Source organism: Ischnura elegans, chromosome 6 (genome assembly GCF_921293095.1).
Source record: "Ischnura elegans chromosome 6, ioIscEleg1.1, whole genome shotgun sequence".
Taxonomy (NCBI): Eukaryota; Metazoa; Arthropoda; class Insecta; order Odonata; family Coenagrionidae; genus Ischnura; species Ischnura elegans.
The window spans coordinates 65,769,627-65,789,146 of NC_060251.1; the positions used below are offsets into that span (position 1 = coordinate 65,769,627).

General features: G+C 38.9%; 1 protein-coding gene across 9 annotated transcripts in view; it reads left to right on the forward strand.

Annotated features, from left to right (window-relative positions):
• Positions 1-19,520, forward strand: part of LOC124160916 (serine/threonine-protein kinase mig-15) — a 246,035-nt gene that overhangs the window by 181,102 nt on the left and 45,413 nt on the right. For 8 of the 9 annotated variants that reach the window (XM_046537032.1, XM_046537033.1, XM_046537034.1 and 5 more), the window contains exons 3-9: positions 13,771-13,827; positions 15,411-15,455; positions 15,570-15,650; positions 16,079-16,127; positions 16,966-17,118; positions 18,007-18,314; positions 18,941-19,073. In XM_046537032.1, the coding sequence (XP_046392988.1) occupies positions 13,771-13,827; positions 15,411-15,455; positions 15,570-15,650; positions 16,079-16,127; positions 16,966-17,118; positions 18,007-18,314; positions 18,941-19,073 (826 nt within the window). Of the gene's footprint in view, positions 1-9,210; positions 9,318-13,770; positions 13,828-15,410; positions 15,456-15,569; positions 15,651-16,078; positions 16,128-16,965; positions 17,119-18,006; positions 18,315-18,940; positions 19,074-19,520 lie in introns of those variants that run through there. The other variant, XM_046537039.1, reaches the window with a different exon arrangement.

Consider the following 19,520-nt stretch of genomic DNA (forward strand, 5'->3'; position numbering starts at 1 on the left):
GATGGGTACAGGACGAACGTTGGTAATTTCTTATCTATTTCACTAACTCTAGCAGTAACTCTCGAGAAATTTTGCCAAGCCTCCTTCACGTTAGGCGTGAGAGCGTTCACCTTAGGATGACATTCTTCATGTAAAAAATATCATCTGCTCGAACGGAATTGGAATCCGGATTTCCCTACTGGCGGTAAGGTTTGCATTTTTTTAATTAAACAAATTACTTCCAAGTGTACCGGTGACGGCATTAGAAGTTGGTAAATTACTCTTGCACTTAGATTGGTGTTGATTGATTCCGAAACCTGTTCCGACACTGAAGACCGTGAAGACATTAAATGTGTGTGCGTGGAAAAAAGCATAGAAGGACGCCACCAGGATGTAGAACCTGTTGCTCCTAAGTGTCAAGCGTCTATGGTAATGCAAAACGATCGTAACTGGTAAATGCGAGATATTCAATTAGTCCGTAAGCGACGACCGGCATTTTTTTTAAATTGTTGTGAAACTGAGCGCGACGAGTGACCGCCATCGGCCATGATGCTCTTTGGTGCTCGTTCCTCTAGATTTTCTGGAGTTATCGTTTGCTGAAGAAGTGCTTGCAGGATGATGGCTGAAATGTCTATTTTCGCTCATTTCGCAAAGACCGCTGGTCTTTTGAAGTAAAATCCTGAATCAAGGGACTAGTTGAATCCTGGTTTATTTATGTATAAGACCCGAGTAAGAATAGTTTTGTAAGCATCATAAAGTTTGTGCGTGAAAAATTTGGGCCATTTATGATAAGATATATTCGTAAAAATATTTTTTCTAAACTCTTGTTAATTCATTAATATTTCTTGGCTTCGCTCATATTGAAACAACAGCATTCTATCTATTTAACCTGACGTATTGCTCGTTTGAAAGTCGCACCACCCTCTTCCAATTTTCAGAGTGTATAAATCAGTCTCTTTTCAACCAGGAGTTGAGAGTCAAAAATATTACATATTTTATCAATAACATACTGTAATATTTGGCTACCTGTTGGGGACATGGTAGCCTTATGAGTCGACCGCTGGTCTTTTGACGGAAATCCCTCTGGTTCATATCTCAAGGTGAAGCCTTCAGACTCTCCATCAAGAAAATTCCTAGATCCTTCCCTAGATAGAACCTAGATCTCCCGGTTGTCGTCAGGTATGCTAATAGTCTTACTTGGTGGTGTAACTGATAGAATACCAGACCGGAATTCGGGAAATCTGAATTATAACTCGGCTTAATCCAAATGATTTATTTTCATGGTGAATTTTACCCAGGGTTGAATGAAAATCTTGACACACTAGCGCACTCAATCGCCAGAAGTCTCGCCAAATATCTTCTAAGCCCTGTAAGTTGCATTTTTGTATGGACGAGGGCAATCTATGAATGATTCTTTTTTTTTAAGTGTGCGAAAAATTTATCCCCGTTTTCCGCTTCGCCGGAGACGAAAGCGTGCGGGAACTGGCCAAGGACTCAGGCGGGCGGGCGGCTGCAGATGGGCTGAGGGGCCAATGCTTCCAGGCGAAATGGAAGCTAATGGAAGAAGGCCCACGCCGCCCGAATGGCAAGTGGGCGGCCTGATTTGCATGGAACCTCTTTACCATTTAGCCATTACCTCATAGTCTTTCACGGTCAAACTCGGGGGCGGAAATTTATGTCGGATACGTAGCGATGGGAAAGGGGGGCTCCGGTTGCCCGTTGCCGAAAGCGGGGCAAAATCCATTCGCGGGAAGTTTTACTGTGCTGTGGCTTTGTCTGTGTTCTATAAAACCCACTTGCGACCCCATACTGACTGACTCCCTTGTACAAATGATTTGGGTGAACGAGACGAGATATTATGTTATAGATTTGGACACCTCTAAAATCGTCTGAAAATTGTCTAATCACTAAATTTTGTATGTATTACAGTGTTTTCAACTGCCTTTACTTTTAGGGGACTTATGGGGGTCAAAAAATCGATGGTAATGGGGAATTAGAGCATCGCGTGGAAGCTTGTTAATGGCACCTTAGTCATTGTGGCAGCCGTTAGTCCACACCTTGCAAGAACCAGAAAGCCTGCAAGCCAAAAATTGTTTGGTATTCTTAGGTTTCAATTTAATTAGGTTAGATATCACCGAAAAAATGATCCTTAAGGAACAAACGTTAGACAAAAATTGTAAGAACTGACAGAGTGACCTGAAAAGGCTGCAGGCCTTTTCCAGGGGTATTCTGCGGAGACTTGAGCCCCCTGGCTAGCGAACGCGATTCCATTGCTTAGAACCCTGTTCACGACTACTTATCTCGGGGTTACTTGGCTCACTGTGATCTAGTTCAATTATTGGCAGATTCCTTCAATCGCACCGCAGGCGCATAATCGTGAAACAGATTTTAGAGGACTTCCGGAAGTGTGTGTTGTCCTTAGATGGATGGACCCATCTGCCGTAATTACGGTTAATTTACCGATAACTTTGAGCTTTTCGCAGCTAATTTATATCTAAGTGAAATTCTTCTTTTAAAGTTGTTGTGAACAAAATGACGCCCTTTGTGGCTTTTAAATCAGTTCAGTCAGGTTATTATGAACAAGGCATAGGTTTTTGTTTTGAGAGTTTTTTTTTCATTTTTCGTATTAATCTCCAGTCCATCCATCTCGTGAATTCTTTGTGTCAATACCTGAAGGAAAGAGTTGATTTTGCGTATATTTCATTGGAGCCTTTTCAATGAGAAAGTGTATCTAATTACCATGTCATTTCAAAATGATCAGCAGTGATGATAATATTGTAAATGTCTTAATAATTCAATGTTTTTTGGGTAATTTTTATGTTTGCATATTTTTCAATCGTTTGGAAAGATTATGTACCGCATTTTTGGGTGCAAATTTGTTGTCTTATGTAGAACAATAAAATTATTCTAATTCCTAGAAATATTTTGTGTAGGACGGAATGAAAAATTTTAAGTGTAATTTTTTTTGTATTTGGGGTGATAATAGTAAATACTCCCCCTGAAAATGCTTATTTAACTTTTTTCCATCGTCATCACCTCCGGACGGAATTTTGTTCGCTTCTTTTTAATGTTAAGGGAGTGAAACAATGTTCACACTGGATATGTTCTGATTTGCTGTGAATAAATGCGAGTAAACAGTCTGACGTGTAACTTGTAGCTGTTATTTTTGTCGTCGGTATTTTATGATGGTATCACATTTCCTTGGGGGAATTCCATTGTTATTTTTTTATTCAGTTCATGGCTACCTCAACCTGCCGCGTAGAATTCATCGTCTAAGGATATAGGAGTCGTAGATTATGCGATAAAATCTCAACGTCTACGACCTCGCGCTGCTCCATTTGACTGGTCTCTAGCTATGTATTTTAATGTATTATCGCACATGCTCGGAATGCGTCTTTGAGTACTATCTCACGTTTTACGGTTATTAAGCTTACCGCTGCGTGTTTCAAAATACTTTTTCCACCCTTGGCTAGCTTGGTTTGATCCAAGTGCGTTGTCTGTTACACATTTACCTTTCGTGTGACCTATCGTTGGTTTCAAAATAATCAGGAAGAGCTGTTGCCCCTACTCCTAATGAAATGTCCATTACTTTCTTTAATATTAAATTATATTTACTTAATACAGGTTGTTAAAAATATTTTCCTTTAAAAGTTCGATATCATATGGCATGTCGGGGTTTCATCAACAGTGTGTGAATGTCATTATTTATCCCAGTATAGTTCATTTTCTTGTATCATTTGGAATCGCCAATTCCTTTTAATATTTACGGAATTAGCTTTGTGTCGAAGTTTACGCTTCGTATGTCGTATTTTTGCTTGTATGCGTTAAATTGTGTTATCACACAACGTATAATTACTCTTTTTTGAATTTATCAGCAAAAGTTCATGAGAATAAAAGTATTTTATTTCAGCACTGAAAAAATTTTATTTTGTCGACCAGTGTCTTATACAATCATATAAATAAGTTTATATTTTTGTGATACTGACTTTGGCCGGCTATTTTGCTGTGGACCCAGTGTGAGTGCGATTCTGTGTGATGATAACTCTTCGTTTGAGAGGTCCTTGGCGCCGCTGCTTCTCTTATCCGATGGTCGCTGAGTGCGGCAGCGCGCGTCACCTGCTGGCTTCCGCAATTCCAGAAATGGGCTCTTTTATCAAATGTATCGTAACATTGAATTTTTTTATAGTTTGAAAAATAAATAGACCCATGTTTTTTTCTCGATCCGCCGCCCACTTCTCGAGCTATTTCCAGTTAACTGTCGACGGTCCCATTTGTAGATTATTTGATGAAGTCACGTACTCATGTTGAGCGCGTTACCGCTTGTCAGCTAATCTTCGGCCTGGTGCCTGGGATCTCGTGCATTACGTTGTCATTTACACTCTTGTGAGCGATACCAAACGTCTACCTAAGGTGTGCCCTGAATGAGTAAAGGAAGGAAAAAGGAAATAATGCCACCAACTCATGAATAGTGGGTGGCAGTTTTTGCGTTTTCTTATTTTTAACGTACGAGTTAGTGGCGGAATGAGGAATAATATTTTTCGTCTTTACTTATCTTTGCCTTCCATTAACCGAAATCTGTCAATGATATGAGATTTCGGATGTGAGCGAACGACCCCGTTCACAGGAATTTCAAAGCGAGCCGAAAATTTATGCGGTCTCTTTACCAGGCTCATACGCCATAGACTTTATAGAGAGTAAGGCTATCATCTGCCTTGTGCTTTTATTCAAATATTAAGGATATTCCATTTTCATCGTATCCCTTCCGCCAATTATTTCTCCATTTTAACATGAATTGATATTTTTTGTGCAATAACTCCTGATGGCCACGAGCTTGTTAATAAACTATGGGAAAGTTAGCAGACATCGATGATAACATCAGAAAAGTAGTTCCAGAAGATATATAATTAAGGTGATAAAGGATAGATGTGAACCTTCTGTATACGAAAATTTTATGGACGGCTATGAGCTATAGATCTCTCGGATTGTCCTCCAGATCAAAGAAAGTATCCACTTCAAAGTTGCACCGTACTTATTATACTGATCCATTTTTGGACAGTTCACTTTTTCTTCCAATTGTCAATAACACTCTTACTCATTTTCATCCCGTTTTATGAATGTACATATAAGGGTGTTAAAGCGGCGCGGTAGTATTTTATTGGGATGCTTTTTGTTACTGTCAGTGAAACTTAAGCTACTTTTCTCGACGGATCGTTGAAGACGGAAAAAAGCTAAATGGCATGGGTGACTGAATCGTCTCCTGTCAGCTGATGGCTTGGAACCGATGGATGTTCGGAGTAGGATCTGGATCCTTTTACGGTCTCGCCTTTTTGAGTTTGTTTCCGGTACGGTTCAAAGCTTTTATGCAACAGTTTGAATTATTTTATCTCTTTTGAAAATTCAATAATTACACTAGCGTAGCTTCTATATCCAGGTAGCCTTTTGCCCCAGGTAAGATGTGTAGAGTGAAGAAAGCAGATATCGGCTGCTCATTAGATTCGTTAAGGCTGGGATTCCAAGACTTCCTCTTCGATCTAGGATATATTTCTCATTTTAAAGCAAAGGAAATTTATATCCATGTATATATTCCAAAAATGGATGTTGCCATTTATATTTATTAAATCTTCCCCGCTTTGGGCAGGCCACCGTCATTTTCGTTTTACTTGTTGAGGCTCCCCTTCCCAAGCAGTGTTTTCTTGTAATCTTTCTTGCGTTTCATTATGATTTCCATAGTAATTTTAGCATAGTAAAAACAAATGTGGCATATTATGCACCATTTATTTAAGGATGTTCACGCCAAGTTTCCTTGTCATTGTTCAAAGAATCCTGTTTTGGTCAGTGTTTTTTTATATTTCAACCCGCATTGCGCCACGGCACGCCGTGATTATTGTTTAATAAACGACGTTTAAACGCTCGCACCGAACTAGTGCGTGGTGGTAGTGGTATATGTATGAGGCCACCGACAGCTGAGGTCATTTGCGCCAGGAGGGGAGAGTATGGAAGAAAGAGTGGAGAGAAACCCGGCGTCGGCTTTAGCATGATCTTAACAAAAGGGGCCCAGGGGACTGCTCAACGTCCCACCCGACGGACGAAGAGTTGCTTTTGTGTTGCCCGCCACAATATTCAAGCAGGGATCGGACAGTCACTGAAAATTCTCTACCCTCCCCGATATTTGAACCCGAGACCACGGGGTGGGAAGCCAACACACCAATCAGATCTCCAATAGTTCGTTCTTGGCCTGAGGCGACCAAGGTGGTGGACTCTTTATTTCGTTTTTTGTGTCAGCGAAAAATGAGGGTCGTGGCATTTATTTATGGTCCCACGGGAAGTCATCACATTCGGAGATCACTTATAGGTACGTCTCGGAAGTGATTTACACGTCCGTTCAGATGGACTCCCTAATGTGGAGGGGGTGGAGAGTTGTGTAGTGCGTTCGTTTATAGAAGGGTTGATTTAATGGGAGGTGGCCCATTGTTTCGGCGCCCTCGAGGCCTTGCATATGAAGCCGTGAGTGTGGGTGGGTGGGGGGCGGCTGTAACCACCTGTCCTCCTACGTTCCACGGTTCGAGTGTTCCGCCGCTGACGCTATTTACGTGCTCTCATTGAATTTTGTAATGGTGCATTCAAGAAATATATGGTAAGTAACCAGCAATTGATTGATGACAAAAATTCCAATTCTGTAGTTCTGCTACTTTTCATGAAAGGCACTTTATTGCGTTCAGCGAACACTTATCTAAAAATAAATTGACCATAAGTAATTTGATAGCTTCCAATATTCGTCGCGGATTTCGGGAGAAAATACTGATTTCTACATGGCACATTTTTCATGTTGTGTGCATAATAAACAAAAATGATCATCTTATGTTATGTTACATTCAGGAAACCCGTAAAATTGTGAATCTAATCCGATTTTTGTTTTAGTCTTTCTAATGATTGATGGTAGCGTCTGTTGGCTGTGTTTGCGTTTGACATCGTGTAACTGTCACTTTAGCTTTTCTAAATTCTTTTTTGCTGAGTGTAAGTTATTTCCATCTATCAATTCTTCTCAACTGTCTTGGTCGACGTTTTTTTCGTAGCCATTACGAGTAGGGATGTGTATGGATAGGGAGGGAAGACTGATGATAAGTAAATGGTGATGAGTTAAAGTAGATGGTAGACAATTAAGTATCTAGCCTGGAAGCGAAATAGGGCATAGAAAAGTTATATACACCAGAGATGATATTCGCCATGAAATGATCATTTGGCATAGCCGGGATTCGAACCCGAATCTCCAGATTTCCGACGGGTATGCTACCAGTCGCCAGAAAGTCATCTTCTTCCAAGGCTAATCTCAGACTGGGTTGACCGAGTAAGGTTCTGACGTCTCAAGCCCACACTGTGGCACAGGAGACATAGGTCGTGCTTACTAAGCCACTATCGTGGGAAAAACTCCTCTTAATCGCTATTCCCCGGCTGACTATTTCCAAAGCACTGCATAGAACGAGTGACTTTGTACGCAGTCACGCGCACTGGTGTAAAGTTATATTCACCAAAGATGAAATTTGCCATGAAAAAATCGTTTTGCTCAGCCGGGCATTTTCTTGGAGGTACCTTGAAAGGCATAAAAAGAATACAGCTTTTGGAAAAGTGTCCTTACTCGCTCCACCCGCTCCTCGCCCCAAAATTAGTGGGCGTGGCGTCACGAGGAGGTGCAATGGGGTTGATTTCCATTATTGCCTCTCCTCTCCGCCACCAACCTCTTCTCTTTCAATCGTGTACTCCTCAAAAGACAAAGGCTTTTAATAAGATAGATACCTTTCCTCTCTCGTGCCCTCGCTGTTCCTTTTCACCGTTAAAGAGGGAGGGAGCGGTGTGCGTATCGCATTTTGTTTCGTCCCCTGCCGATATTTGCATTGCCGATCTCCGCTTTCCCTCTCGACTCATTTGGAATGATCCTCCCCCGAAGATACCCTCATTTTCTCCACTCCTCCTCTACTATCTGCCGTTGGAGAGAACGTATTCGTTGATTCGAGTTAATTCTTTGTTCGGCGAGTCGATTAAATTTATGGAAAACAGTAGCGACCTTTAATGCAGCCGGTAGCGACCTTTAATGCAGCAGGCAGTCGTCGACTAATTTATTCCGATGCACCAGTCGTTTGTTCATTTATTTTGCGCACTTGACTCTAGCCATCAAATGAAGATAAGTGATGCAACTCTCCAGGTAGGTTTGTGCGGTCTAAAATGTTTGGGTCTCGATGTTTCAGGATTAAAATTCATTAAAGTATTTCGATTGCAATGATTTTCATCGGTTGTCGAATGAGGTGAATGCGCGATAATCCATGAGGATTGCTAATCGGTGAATTAAAATGGTTTATGAATGTCAATGATTATAATCGGTGCATATTGTCTCATTTGACACCAATGAGGGGAAAATTTGATTGAGTGCAGCCGAGGTTAGTGCAGGGCTTATTTATTAAAGGGAAAGACTCAAACTCTGAAGTGGAATATAATCTCCTGCTCTTTGTGTTGGTTTAAGATAACTCTCATTCCAGTATTTTAATCGCCGAGTTGATAACGACTGTCGACCTTAGGCCACTTGACCTAGCGTCACGAGGGTGTAGAACATTTGAGAAGTTCGCCTACTGGTTCACAGCATCGTGAAGCGGCGTAACTTAATATTTCATTGCCTTTCCTTGAGAAAATCACAAAAACCTTTTTTAAGTAAGTACACAATGACAAGGTAAATTTTAATGTCTATCTTTAGTCAGGGAAATTATAGAAAATTCCCTGAAATCGACACCCTTAATCGTGATCGACACACTTAATCTGTTATTAGTCGAATATTTCACTAGTAGGTCTGGGTGATGTCAAGCCAAGTCACTCCAAATTAAGTAGTTTTTTAAAACTGGGCGATCTTCCATGCGACTCGTCATCGACGAGGTACGTAGCAATGCGATGTCTGAAATCATCGTCGATATTTTCGATTTATCGCCCCATCGTGCAAGCCTATCGCCAGGTGTTGCGTTGAGCCACCTATTTAGTCCATCATGATTTATACGCACTTTCCTCGTCGAATCGCGTCTTGTTTTCTCTGTCTCTCGCATTTTCCCCCACGCGGCGGGGAACGTCGCGAAAAAAAACACCAACAGCGATCGCGACCCTCGCGCTGTTTGTAGGGGAGCGATTTATTTTCGGAAGATTAATGCGAGGAAGACCTCTCGAGCTTTGAAAGTGCGGCATAGACTTTGTCTGTCGGCTCATCTGTTCGCTAGTGCTTCGCAGTGGTTCCTGTTTTGCGTCACGAGTTTACTACGAGACAGCTTCGGTTGAGTGATAGACCTTCTTGAAGGGCAAAACAAGAGGTGAGGAATCACGGACTGCCTTCCGAAACTGTGCCGGTCCGCCGATACTGTATCTTTGTTACGCATGCTGGAAAATTGCGAATGGCTGGTGGTTCTTTAATTTGGATCGGGATCAGATGCGGTTCAGTTAGCCTTGGCATTAGCGGAGAGAAGAAATGAGTTATTGAAGGCCATGGTTAAGGTTGCGGCTCGTTGGAAACCAACTCATTCAAGAGAGGTGGCTCTGTATTCCGTTTGCGGATGGTGATGATTTCTGGCTTACGTAGGAATGTGGAAATAGGATGGTATTTTAATGTCTTTAGTGTTGACTTTTATCAGCCATTGTGCGACATTTATTTTATGTCAGTCTTCTTCTAAATGTCAATTTCCATTTGTTGAATTCATTAAAATGTAGAATTCAAGTTTGAAAAAGGTAAAAAAAACTTTGTGTATGATTAATTTAAGGGAGATTAGAAATAAGATTCGCTCTCGTACTTCTTAAGCGCCCACGGAAGTCTGGCATGAGATTTTCCACTTTAGTATACACTTCCTTTCCGATAACTATTATGTTCCCTTTTCGTAGGGGCTGAATTATTCACGTACTTTCACGTTAAAGGTTTTTGCTGTTGTTGAACATATGTTCCTAAAACGATGAGGCCTCTAACAAGAAGTATGAGTTTGTATACCGGCGTTCCGTATGAGCACAGTGCTTTTTTATGTTGATTTCTCTGTGACTCATCAGTTCCATTTTCTTTTCTTCTCATATTGTTGACGAGAGTTCTCTTGTTTATTTACTTCTCAGAATGATATGCTTGTATTAGTATCGTATGAATGCAAACGATCTTATGATTTAATGATACAATTAGGGGCAAAAGTCGTTTACAGGTCTACCTGTGAACTGAACAAACAGTGGGTCGGCAGCAATAGATTACAGTGTTGAAAAGGCGATATCTTTTTCTTTAGGATATTCCTTCTGATTATTTTAGTTGTAATGAAGAGGAGACTGTAGGTTTTGAATTGAAACTGTTTTTTAGGCTTATATTTTCCAACTTTTTCCAGTCGATAGTAAAATATTGGCATTAGTATGATTCCACGTGGATTTGATTCCTGCCGCAGCTCTAGGTTACTGAATGGCCTTGTTAAACGCTCTTATATTTTATAGTTTACTCTGATAGTAAATGTACTAGCCCACTTTCGAAGAAATCCAGCCGACGAGTGTGGGAGCATGGGCTTCACGTGGTGTTGTCGGGTTTGGCAAGTCGCGATATCGGAGGACGCGCCATGCTGTCTGCTCCCATCCCTCCATCTACTCCCCTTCTATCTTGTGTAGAGTCAAAGAGTATTTTTCCAACTTGCAATTGAAGTATTCTGACTTAATTTCCTTTGGTTCGACCGAACGTGTTATTAAATCACGTAAGATTAAGATTCGGAAGGAAGTAATCGTCGGGATGAAAGAAAGGGAAGGAAAAGTGCCACAGCATGCACTAGTAGTATTTTACCACAGAATAGGGACCTTCCTCCTCCTATTCTGCCTCCCTATTCTGTTCTGACTTAACTATGTTTATTCCTGGAATAACCATGATAACCTACTGTTTACGGACTACTGAATCTCAAGGACTACAATCTATGTGAAATCGTACGACTTTCATGTTAATATCGCCGTTTGCCTTTTAACTCACCGGAGATTGAAGACTTTAATACAAAATTTACATAAACATATTGGCGCGCAATTCGTCTCAATAGGAATGTGGCAATAAATAATTAGACACAAGCCGTTAATCTGTACGTTGGTACTAAAACAATTATGAGCGCGTTGTTTGAGATTTGAATGCCTAAATTCGACCAAGAATCTAATTAATACTGTATTGTTCGGGAAAATTAAATTAGTTTACGTATTCATTCGCAAATTATACCCCTTTCTTTTATCCCTTCTTTCGCACCTGAAAATATAATCGCATACACAATGGCGAAACATATCGCGTGGACAATTTGAGGATGCTTGTGCTCTTCAGAGGGTACTATGTATCTCATGACAGAAATTTTATATCAAGACATCACTACTGGACTTAAGGAAAGTATGGAGCTTTAAGGCTGAGAAACATGTAAAATGTTCTCTACGGACTAATAAAGTTGGGACAAGTGGGTGTGAAAAGGGACGTCTATATTACGGTGGACGGAAAGGAAGACAGACGTGGGAAGTACTTGATGCACTGCAGGAGAGGGGAACTAGTAGCTTAAGAAGAGAATCCAGACGGGAAATTATAGATTCTTGCGGTGTGTTCAACGACCGCTTTTAGTGTTTTATATGTATGTCTGACGACTTATTATAGTGTAGTGTACAAATGTTGAAGGAGGGGAAATGAGAGAGAGGTATGTTGAGAGGGTATTCGGAAAAGGTAGAAATTTTTAATTAAATTCAGTGTGCAAGAATTATTGGTTAGGGCTATAGAACAGAAGCTGTTTTAGGCTTCTTCGTCAGATTATTTCGACTCGCAGTGTGCAAAATTAATATATATGAGGGGGTGATAAGCGAGGCGATACAAGTGATTTTTTCCAAACAGAGTTAAATATAAACATTGATAGAAGAAATATACAAAACCTTGGAGGCCACGGGATACGAGTGAGTCTCTGTGGTATCGACATGAGTGGGAAATCAAATGCACTCATAAATATTTAGTTGATCTCGTTTTTTTTACCTAGTTATCCACCTAACTCTGTTTAGGAAAAAATTACTTGCACCCCTTGATTTTTTACCCCCGCATTTAAGAATACTTATACCAATGAATTAGGGGGCGTTCATCAATTATGTGAGGTGATTTTGGCGATTTTTGAACCACTCCCACCCCCTTAGTGAGATGTCGTGAGATTTGGCTCGACCCCCTCCCTCTAATCTCTCGTGAGATTGTTCAGTATACGTATTTTCAGTGCATATACGTTAATATATGTTTCATTGCCTTGGAATTATAAAAAAATGAATTTTATATTATTTTTATATAAGATTAGTTAAGAATAATATTTAAGATTACGTTTTGGTCGATTCAACTCAGATTTCTCTCAATTTTATACTGATTATTGCGGAAAAAATTTAAAAAATACTTGTCAGTATCCCCCCTCTGCCCCACGTGAGATTGGGTGAGAATCGGCTTGACTCTCGCTCTAAACGCCTCACGTAATTAATGAATGCCCCCTTATATCGATTAATGCTGAAATCGTATATTGAAATTATGATTATCGAAGGTAGTTAATTCTAAAAACCGTCCATGTCCGATAGAATTGTCGAAAATCCCGCATTGACAGCGTGCCTTCTTCCTCCTTTTTCGTCGATCGGATGTTCTGGCGCCGGGAAGTGCTTCCTCCTCCGATGCTGCGGCTCCGAAAGTGGGCCGCTTTTCTTGTCGCTCGCCCAAGTCTCCCCTCTGACCGCTGATAAGGTGGTTATAGGATGGATGGCCGGAAATCCGGTGCTCAGGCTCCCGTATTTTTTGCTCAAACCTTTTCTCCTTGTAGTCCCTCTCTCTTTTGCTGTGTTTCTTCAGTCTTCCTCACCTTCCCTTTTTTTTACCAAAAGACGCGTTGGTTAAGCTCGGCCATTCTTGTTAAGACGGACACCTACTATGGACCCGCTAAGAATACGCATCAGTCCCTCTCGGCCAGTCTTTTATCTTGACGAATCACTCTTTTTAAACTGGAACTATTATCTCGAAATTGTCAGCGTTTATAGGCTAGACAATCTAAACATATTTATAAAAGGGGATGTCTGTTTGTCTGTCCGCAATGCGTTTCCATACGGCTGGACAGATTGTGACCAAAGTTAGTACATAGGTGCATATCATCCTCTCAAAGCCGGTAGTGCCACTTTCGGTTGCGCCCCACACGTCCTTCGCGTCATTTTCTGATTACCGTTTGTTACGTTACATCATAAAACTTACGCGAATGAACATCCTGCTGGATAGGCACACCTCTTGAAACGCTCAAAGAGAGAACCTAAGAATCCTGCAATTTGATCGTGAATTCCAAGTTTCCCTTTTCTCTGGGTACCACCCTTCTCGAGCAACGCTGGGTAGCCTGCTAGTTTTCAATATTTACAAGAATCTCAAAGTTTAATAATTTTACTTAAGTGTTTTCTCTGGTGACAATTTTTGTGCTGAGAAGCAAGCAAATGTTGGAAAAGGTCTGTGCTGTACTGTATTTCCAATGCCCATTGTTTATTCTGGTGAAATGGGAATTTTATCATTATTTCTAAGTTTCAAAATTCTCCATGTATTCAAAAATCTTTTCTGCACTATAGAATATGTTTGTTGTATTACTTTTGGCATCTCAAGATAGCAATTTCTTGTGTGCAGATTATTCCTTCCCTCTATGATGACTGAACTGGCTTGGAATTGTAAAAAAAATATTAAATGCATAGTCATATTATATGTTTTTGCTTGGAATTTTGTGAGATCACTAATCAGTCTTTTCTCTCTTCTTCCAGGGGCGACACACAAAGACTGGTCAGCTGGCTGCCATCAAGGTCATGGACGTCACAGAGGTGAGTGTGAAATTTTTTGCTATTCATCGCAGTTTGTTTCCCTGTATTTAGGTCTAATGTTGAGGATGAATGTTAACTTGGAAAGTCCCTCCTCATTTCATAGCTAAGTGACTTCCCTCTTCAACAGGGGAAAACATCCCAAAATCTGTGTGGTGTATTATGACTTCTTGCTAGCTCTTGGATTTGCCAGTAGTGTCAAACTCCTGAGTGCCACATTTCAAGTCATGATCCAGAACACATGCAAAATGTTAGCATAAAATGCATTTGTATGCCAATGAGAAAGTAAGAATTAGACTGAAAATCGCTTTGTGGGCTTGTGGCATTTAGGTTATAGTTTGGGTGCCCCTGGCATATTTAATTCTTTGTTTTGTTAGTTACTCATGCCATTTGAGTTACAGCATCTTTATCATCTGTTCCCTGAGTCTTTTCATTTCACTCATAACTGGAATTAAAACACTTCCTTTAGTATACTTGGTGGAGGGATTCTGGTACTTTACCCAACATCAGTAGCACTGTAAAGGAGAGAGAGCTGGTACTAGCCAGTGCATGTTGTTAGACAGTGAATACGTCTATGGTTTCAATGTCTGGCCTTTACCACTCACTCATTACATAAAAATGAAGAAAGAATCTTGTTCACCATGCATGCTTGCAATATGGACATGTTATGGTGATTAGCAGAGTTGTATCACTTGTATGATTATGGTCCATGATTAAGACTAGGAAAAGAAGATGGCTCACATAAACTTATCCTACTGTTAAGGTTTGGAAGATGATTCCTTATTTGAATTAGAATAACATAAGGGTGTTTTTATGTGTATTGTCTCTCCTGCAATGAGTAACCTTTGAAAAATGGTAAAAATAATTTTGAAATAGGTTTCACCTTGGAGGTTACTTTTGCATGATACATCTTAATTTTAAGTCCTGTAGCTGTAAGCTGTGTACTATTCATGTTATCTCTTAGTTCCCTTATTTCAACTTTGGGGCTATATGAAATAATAATCTGTATGCTAGCAGTAATTCATCTGCCCATGGATATCTCTTACAATTCTTTGGATGTGTACTTATTTGATATCCAACAAAATACATCTCACTACCAAACCCCTCAAACGTGATGACTAAACTCTCCCCCCTCCCCCCACAAAAAAAAGCTCTACCCGACTTTTTTTTAACTCCTGATGCATATTCCTCTGGGCTACAGTTTGTAGCAGTTGCCAATTTTCCTACATATTTCCTACTTTTGTCAGAGAATAATTTTATATTTGTTAACCGTTAATATAATTTTATGAGGCCTTCGCCCAGATTTCAATGGAACCTATTGTGCGCACTTCACCCCTTGTGGGCACTCCTGCTGTAAGCATTGTGTCTCTTGTGCTTTTTTTTGTCAAACTAAGCTGTATTATGTTTTTTATTTAAAAACTTGACAATTTGGAGAATGACTTTAAATGAGCTGGCCCCGTAAATTTACTGCGCATGACTAAAGTGGCTTCTCTATATTCATATTTTGTGTTTATTTTCTTAGGCTACGATGTGGAATAGATAACTTTTTTTGGATACTAAAAGTTTGTTGTTTTTTTCATTGACAGGACGAGGAGGAAGAAATAAAACTGGAAATCAATGTCTTAAAAAAGGTACTTAAATTTGTTGAGGCAATCTTGCATGCTCCTTTTTTAAATGTTTATCGATGTTTTACTCTGTGTGGGAAAACTCATTTTAAAACTCTCATGTGCCTTTCTTAATTTCAGTATTCCAATCACAGAAACATTGCCACATATTATGGTGCGTTTATTAAAAAGAGTCCTCCTGGGAAGGATGATCAACTGTGGGTAAGTTGATAGAAGTTGAAATTGGGTCAATATTTTTTTTCTGTATAGGATGCAGTTGTAGGAACTATTATGTCATTTTAGGTGTTATTTTGATTGCAATTGGCTTTGGCTGTTACTTCATTCTACTGTCTTTGTATGATGTACAGCTTCAAAATCCAGTGGCTACCTTCTTTGCACTTTTATCCTCATATTTCTGACTTTTTCAATGTACCACAATACCATTATCTTTATCCATTTTATTTTATGTTTTCCTATCCCTTTCTTTCCACTTCTGTGAATTTATATTTTATGATTACGCTTATGGCTTTTGTGAATGGATGAAGTAGTATATATATTTATTTCTGTTAGAATAGATTAATGAAAAATTAGGTTTTATTGTCAAGTGCTCTAAATATACATGTTTTAATAAAACGTATCACTCATTTCAGCTGGTGATGGAGTACTGTGGAGCAGGATCAGTTACAGATTTAGTCAAATGTAAGTAGCCATCATTAAAATATGGAAAAAAATCATCTTTTTTGGTATAAATTTATTTATAAAGATATGTAACTGAGATGTGTGAAAGATATTTGTACCAAGCCATATATGAAGATGGATGTAACACATGTCTGAAAAAATTAAAATATAGAGTGTACAATATTTTCATGGAAGAATTAGATGAGTAGAAAAATGTGAAAAAATATGAAAAAAAATGAAAGAAGCCACAATTATTGTACAAAAATCTAAAGAATATGTAATTATTTACTGTTATTCTAATTTTTATATGTGGATAGGTACAAGGAATTAAGATAAATAATTATATGCTGTGTTTAAAACTTCTTAAGTGATAAAAATTATGGAGAAGTAGATGATGATTTAACTATAAATCAATTGCTTTAGAAAAATCAAATTAAAAACACACGGATTTGCTTATTTCCCGAGTTGGAAAAGATGAGTTAGATCATTTAATGAATTGCTCTGGTTATGTATTATTTTACCTGTGAAAACCATCTCAGTTTGGAGGTGAGTGGAGTATTTTTTCTGAAGAGGAAACAAGCCTAGTAATGAATACCACAAACACCTAGACCATACAAATACCTAGCTACTGAGTTCTGCAAGACAATTTTTGTGCCCGTAGCTGTAAATATCCTTTGCTTAGCATTGTTTTAACTGACAGGTGTTTCCGAAAGTGTTTCAGAAAGGAAGTCATTTACTCATGTGCATACATTCTATAAGTTGACCTTTTATTTATTGTTTAACCACAAGTAATGAAATATTAGTTTTATAGGGTAAATTGTGTCCTAATATAATTCTTTTATTCTTTACAATTTTGCAGCCACAAAGGGGCAGAGTTTAAAAGAAGAATGGATAGCCTATATATGTAGAGAAATTTTAAGAGGTCTCAGTTACCTTCACACAAATAAAGTGATACACAGAGACATAAAGGGCCAAAATGTTCTGCTCACAGACAATGCAGAAGTTAAATTAGGTATGTATATTCCTTTCATGTTTAAAGGAGCATTCTCTTTCTTATACTGTATGCCTGAAACGATTTGAATCTCCATTTTTATGAAATATTTTGCTTTGAAAATTATCCTTTTTTGTAAGATTGACATCTGGTGGTGCACCAATTTTTTGTAACGAATTTGGTGTTTTCAGACATTTTTACAAGGCACTTGAGGGGATTGGCTTTGTGCTTCTGGAGATGACTCGTTATTTGGGTTGATGTGTATTCGTCTCATGTTTAATGGAACATTCTGGTTCTTATACTTTTTGCTGTATGCCAACTCGATTTGAATCCAGGGGCAGATTCAGCATCAAATTTAGGGAAGGAGTCATGAACTGGGTCCAGGGAGTAGGGAATACTCCATGGGAGAGATGTGCATTCTCTTGTGTAAAATATTTTAAAGCAATCATTTCTTATGTATTTTGGAGCCTATAAAATTACATTTTTATTCTTAACAGCAGATGAAATTGAATAATTTTAGACATTTGAGGATGCCAAAAATTATTTATCTGATAAAAATTTGAAAAATTTGATAAAATTTGGGGGGACCATTTCCCCTGTGACACCCCTTTGATGCCCCACTTTTTGAATCTCCATTCAATGAAATATTTTCCTATAAAAATTATTCTCTCTTGTATCATATACATCCAACATATGTGATGGTTCTCCAAAAAAGTTTTTCTTCAAATTTGTTTTTTTCAGTCATTTTCACAAGGTTTCAGGGTATAGGCTTTGTGCTTTTGTGGATTTTTGTCATTGGGATTGATAAAATTTTCAGGAATGTATAAAAATGAAATAGTTTTTTCTTAAAAAAAGAAAATTGTTTACTTGTTTTATCATGTTTAACTCCAATGCTCAATAAAATTTCAGTGGATTTTGGTGTGAGTGCACAACTGGATCGCACAATTGGGCGACGGAACACATTTATTGGGACGCCATACTGGATGGCACCTGAAGTTATTGCCTGTGATGAAAACCCCGATGCCACGTATGACAACCGCAGTGATTTATGGTCTCTTGGCATTACGGCACTCGAGATGGCTGAGTCGCAACCTCCACTCTGTGATCTTCACCCCATGAGGGCTCTGTTCCTCATTCCTAGGAATCCTCCCCCAAGGCTTAAGTCAAAGAAATGGGCCAAGAAATTTCATGGTTTTGTGGAGACTGTTCTCGTGAAGGTAATATAACCTAACCGGATTGGTTTTGAACATGATATAATGGAAATTCTGAATATTATTTAATTAATGCATTGCAAGTTTTATCCTCTGAATTTATTGAAAGCTCTACACAATTCATAGTATAATACCACAAAATAAGCAATGCAATGAAGAATATAAAGGAAAAAGTTTTCAATTTCTAACTAAAATGATAAGATAGATTTCATCTTGTGGAGCAACTTATTATGTTAGTGAAAATTATTGAAAATGTCCCCTAAGTAGCATTGGTTATATTTGTAGGCAACTTACTGTACTTATTGAGTTTCTCTACTATGATTACATTAATTAACCAGTGGTTTTTGAGCACCTCATCTAGTTAGTAATTACATTTACATTTCAAAAGTAATCCAAAGAATTTTCTTACCACTTACCGCAAGAAACTCCAATAAAGTTCAATCCACTGATCCAATCTACTGCGTTTGATGTCTGAATTTTTAATGGATGTGAGTAATTGTTTTACAATGGAACTGCTGTGAAATATGGTTGTGAATTTATGCATTCAAGCTTTGCCGTGCAGAATAAGTTTTAAATGGGGAAACGATTGGAGTGGTATAAACTGATGTTTGTACCTTGATTAATCACTTTAGGACTATCATCAAAGACCCTACACTGAGCAACTTCTAAAGCATCCATTCATTAGGGACCAACCAACGGAACGACAAGTCAGGATTCAGCTCAAGGATCACATTGACAGGTGTAAGAAGCGCAAACAAGAAAAAGGTAACATTGATGTAGTAATGTGCCCATACATGGATTTTCTTTCACTATACATGGTGTTTCAAAAAGGAATTGACATCTTTGAAAAGTAAAAAGCAAACGTTTTCTCAACACTTGCCAAACTGCTGTAGGTGGGATTTGCAGCTCACAAGATTCACGGCAGATTGATTTCATTGGGCTGTTGACAAAACGTTTTCTCACTTTCTCAACAACTTCATCTGATTTGATTTGAAGACCTGATGATTTCTTATGTTTTATTGAGCACCCCATATCAACGAAAAATGTATGCCACTCATAAATTGTAGGCCTACTAAGAGGATATTTAGTGTATTCGGTACAAAAATTATGCTTAACTGTTTTCGCCAACTTTGATTCTTCAAAGCAAAACATACAGCTAGCATGCTTGGGTCCATTGGAGGCACCCATCTTTAACGCAACTGCCGCTAGTGC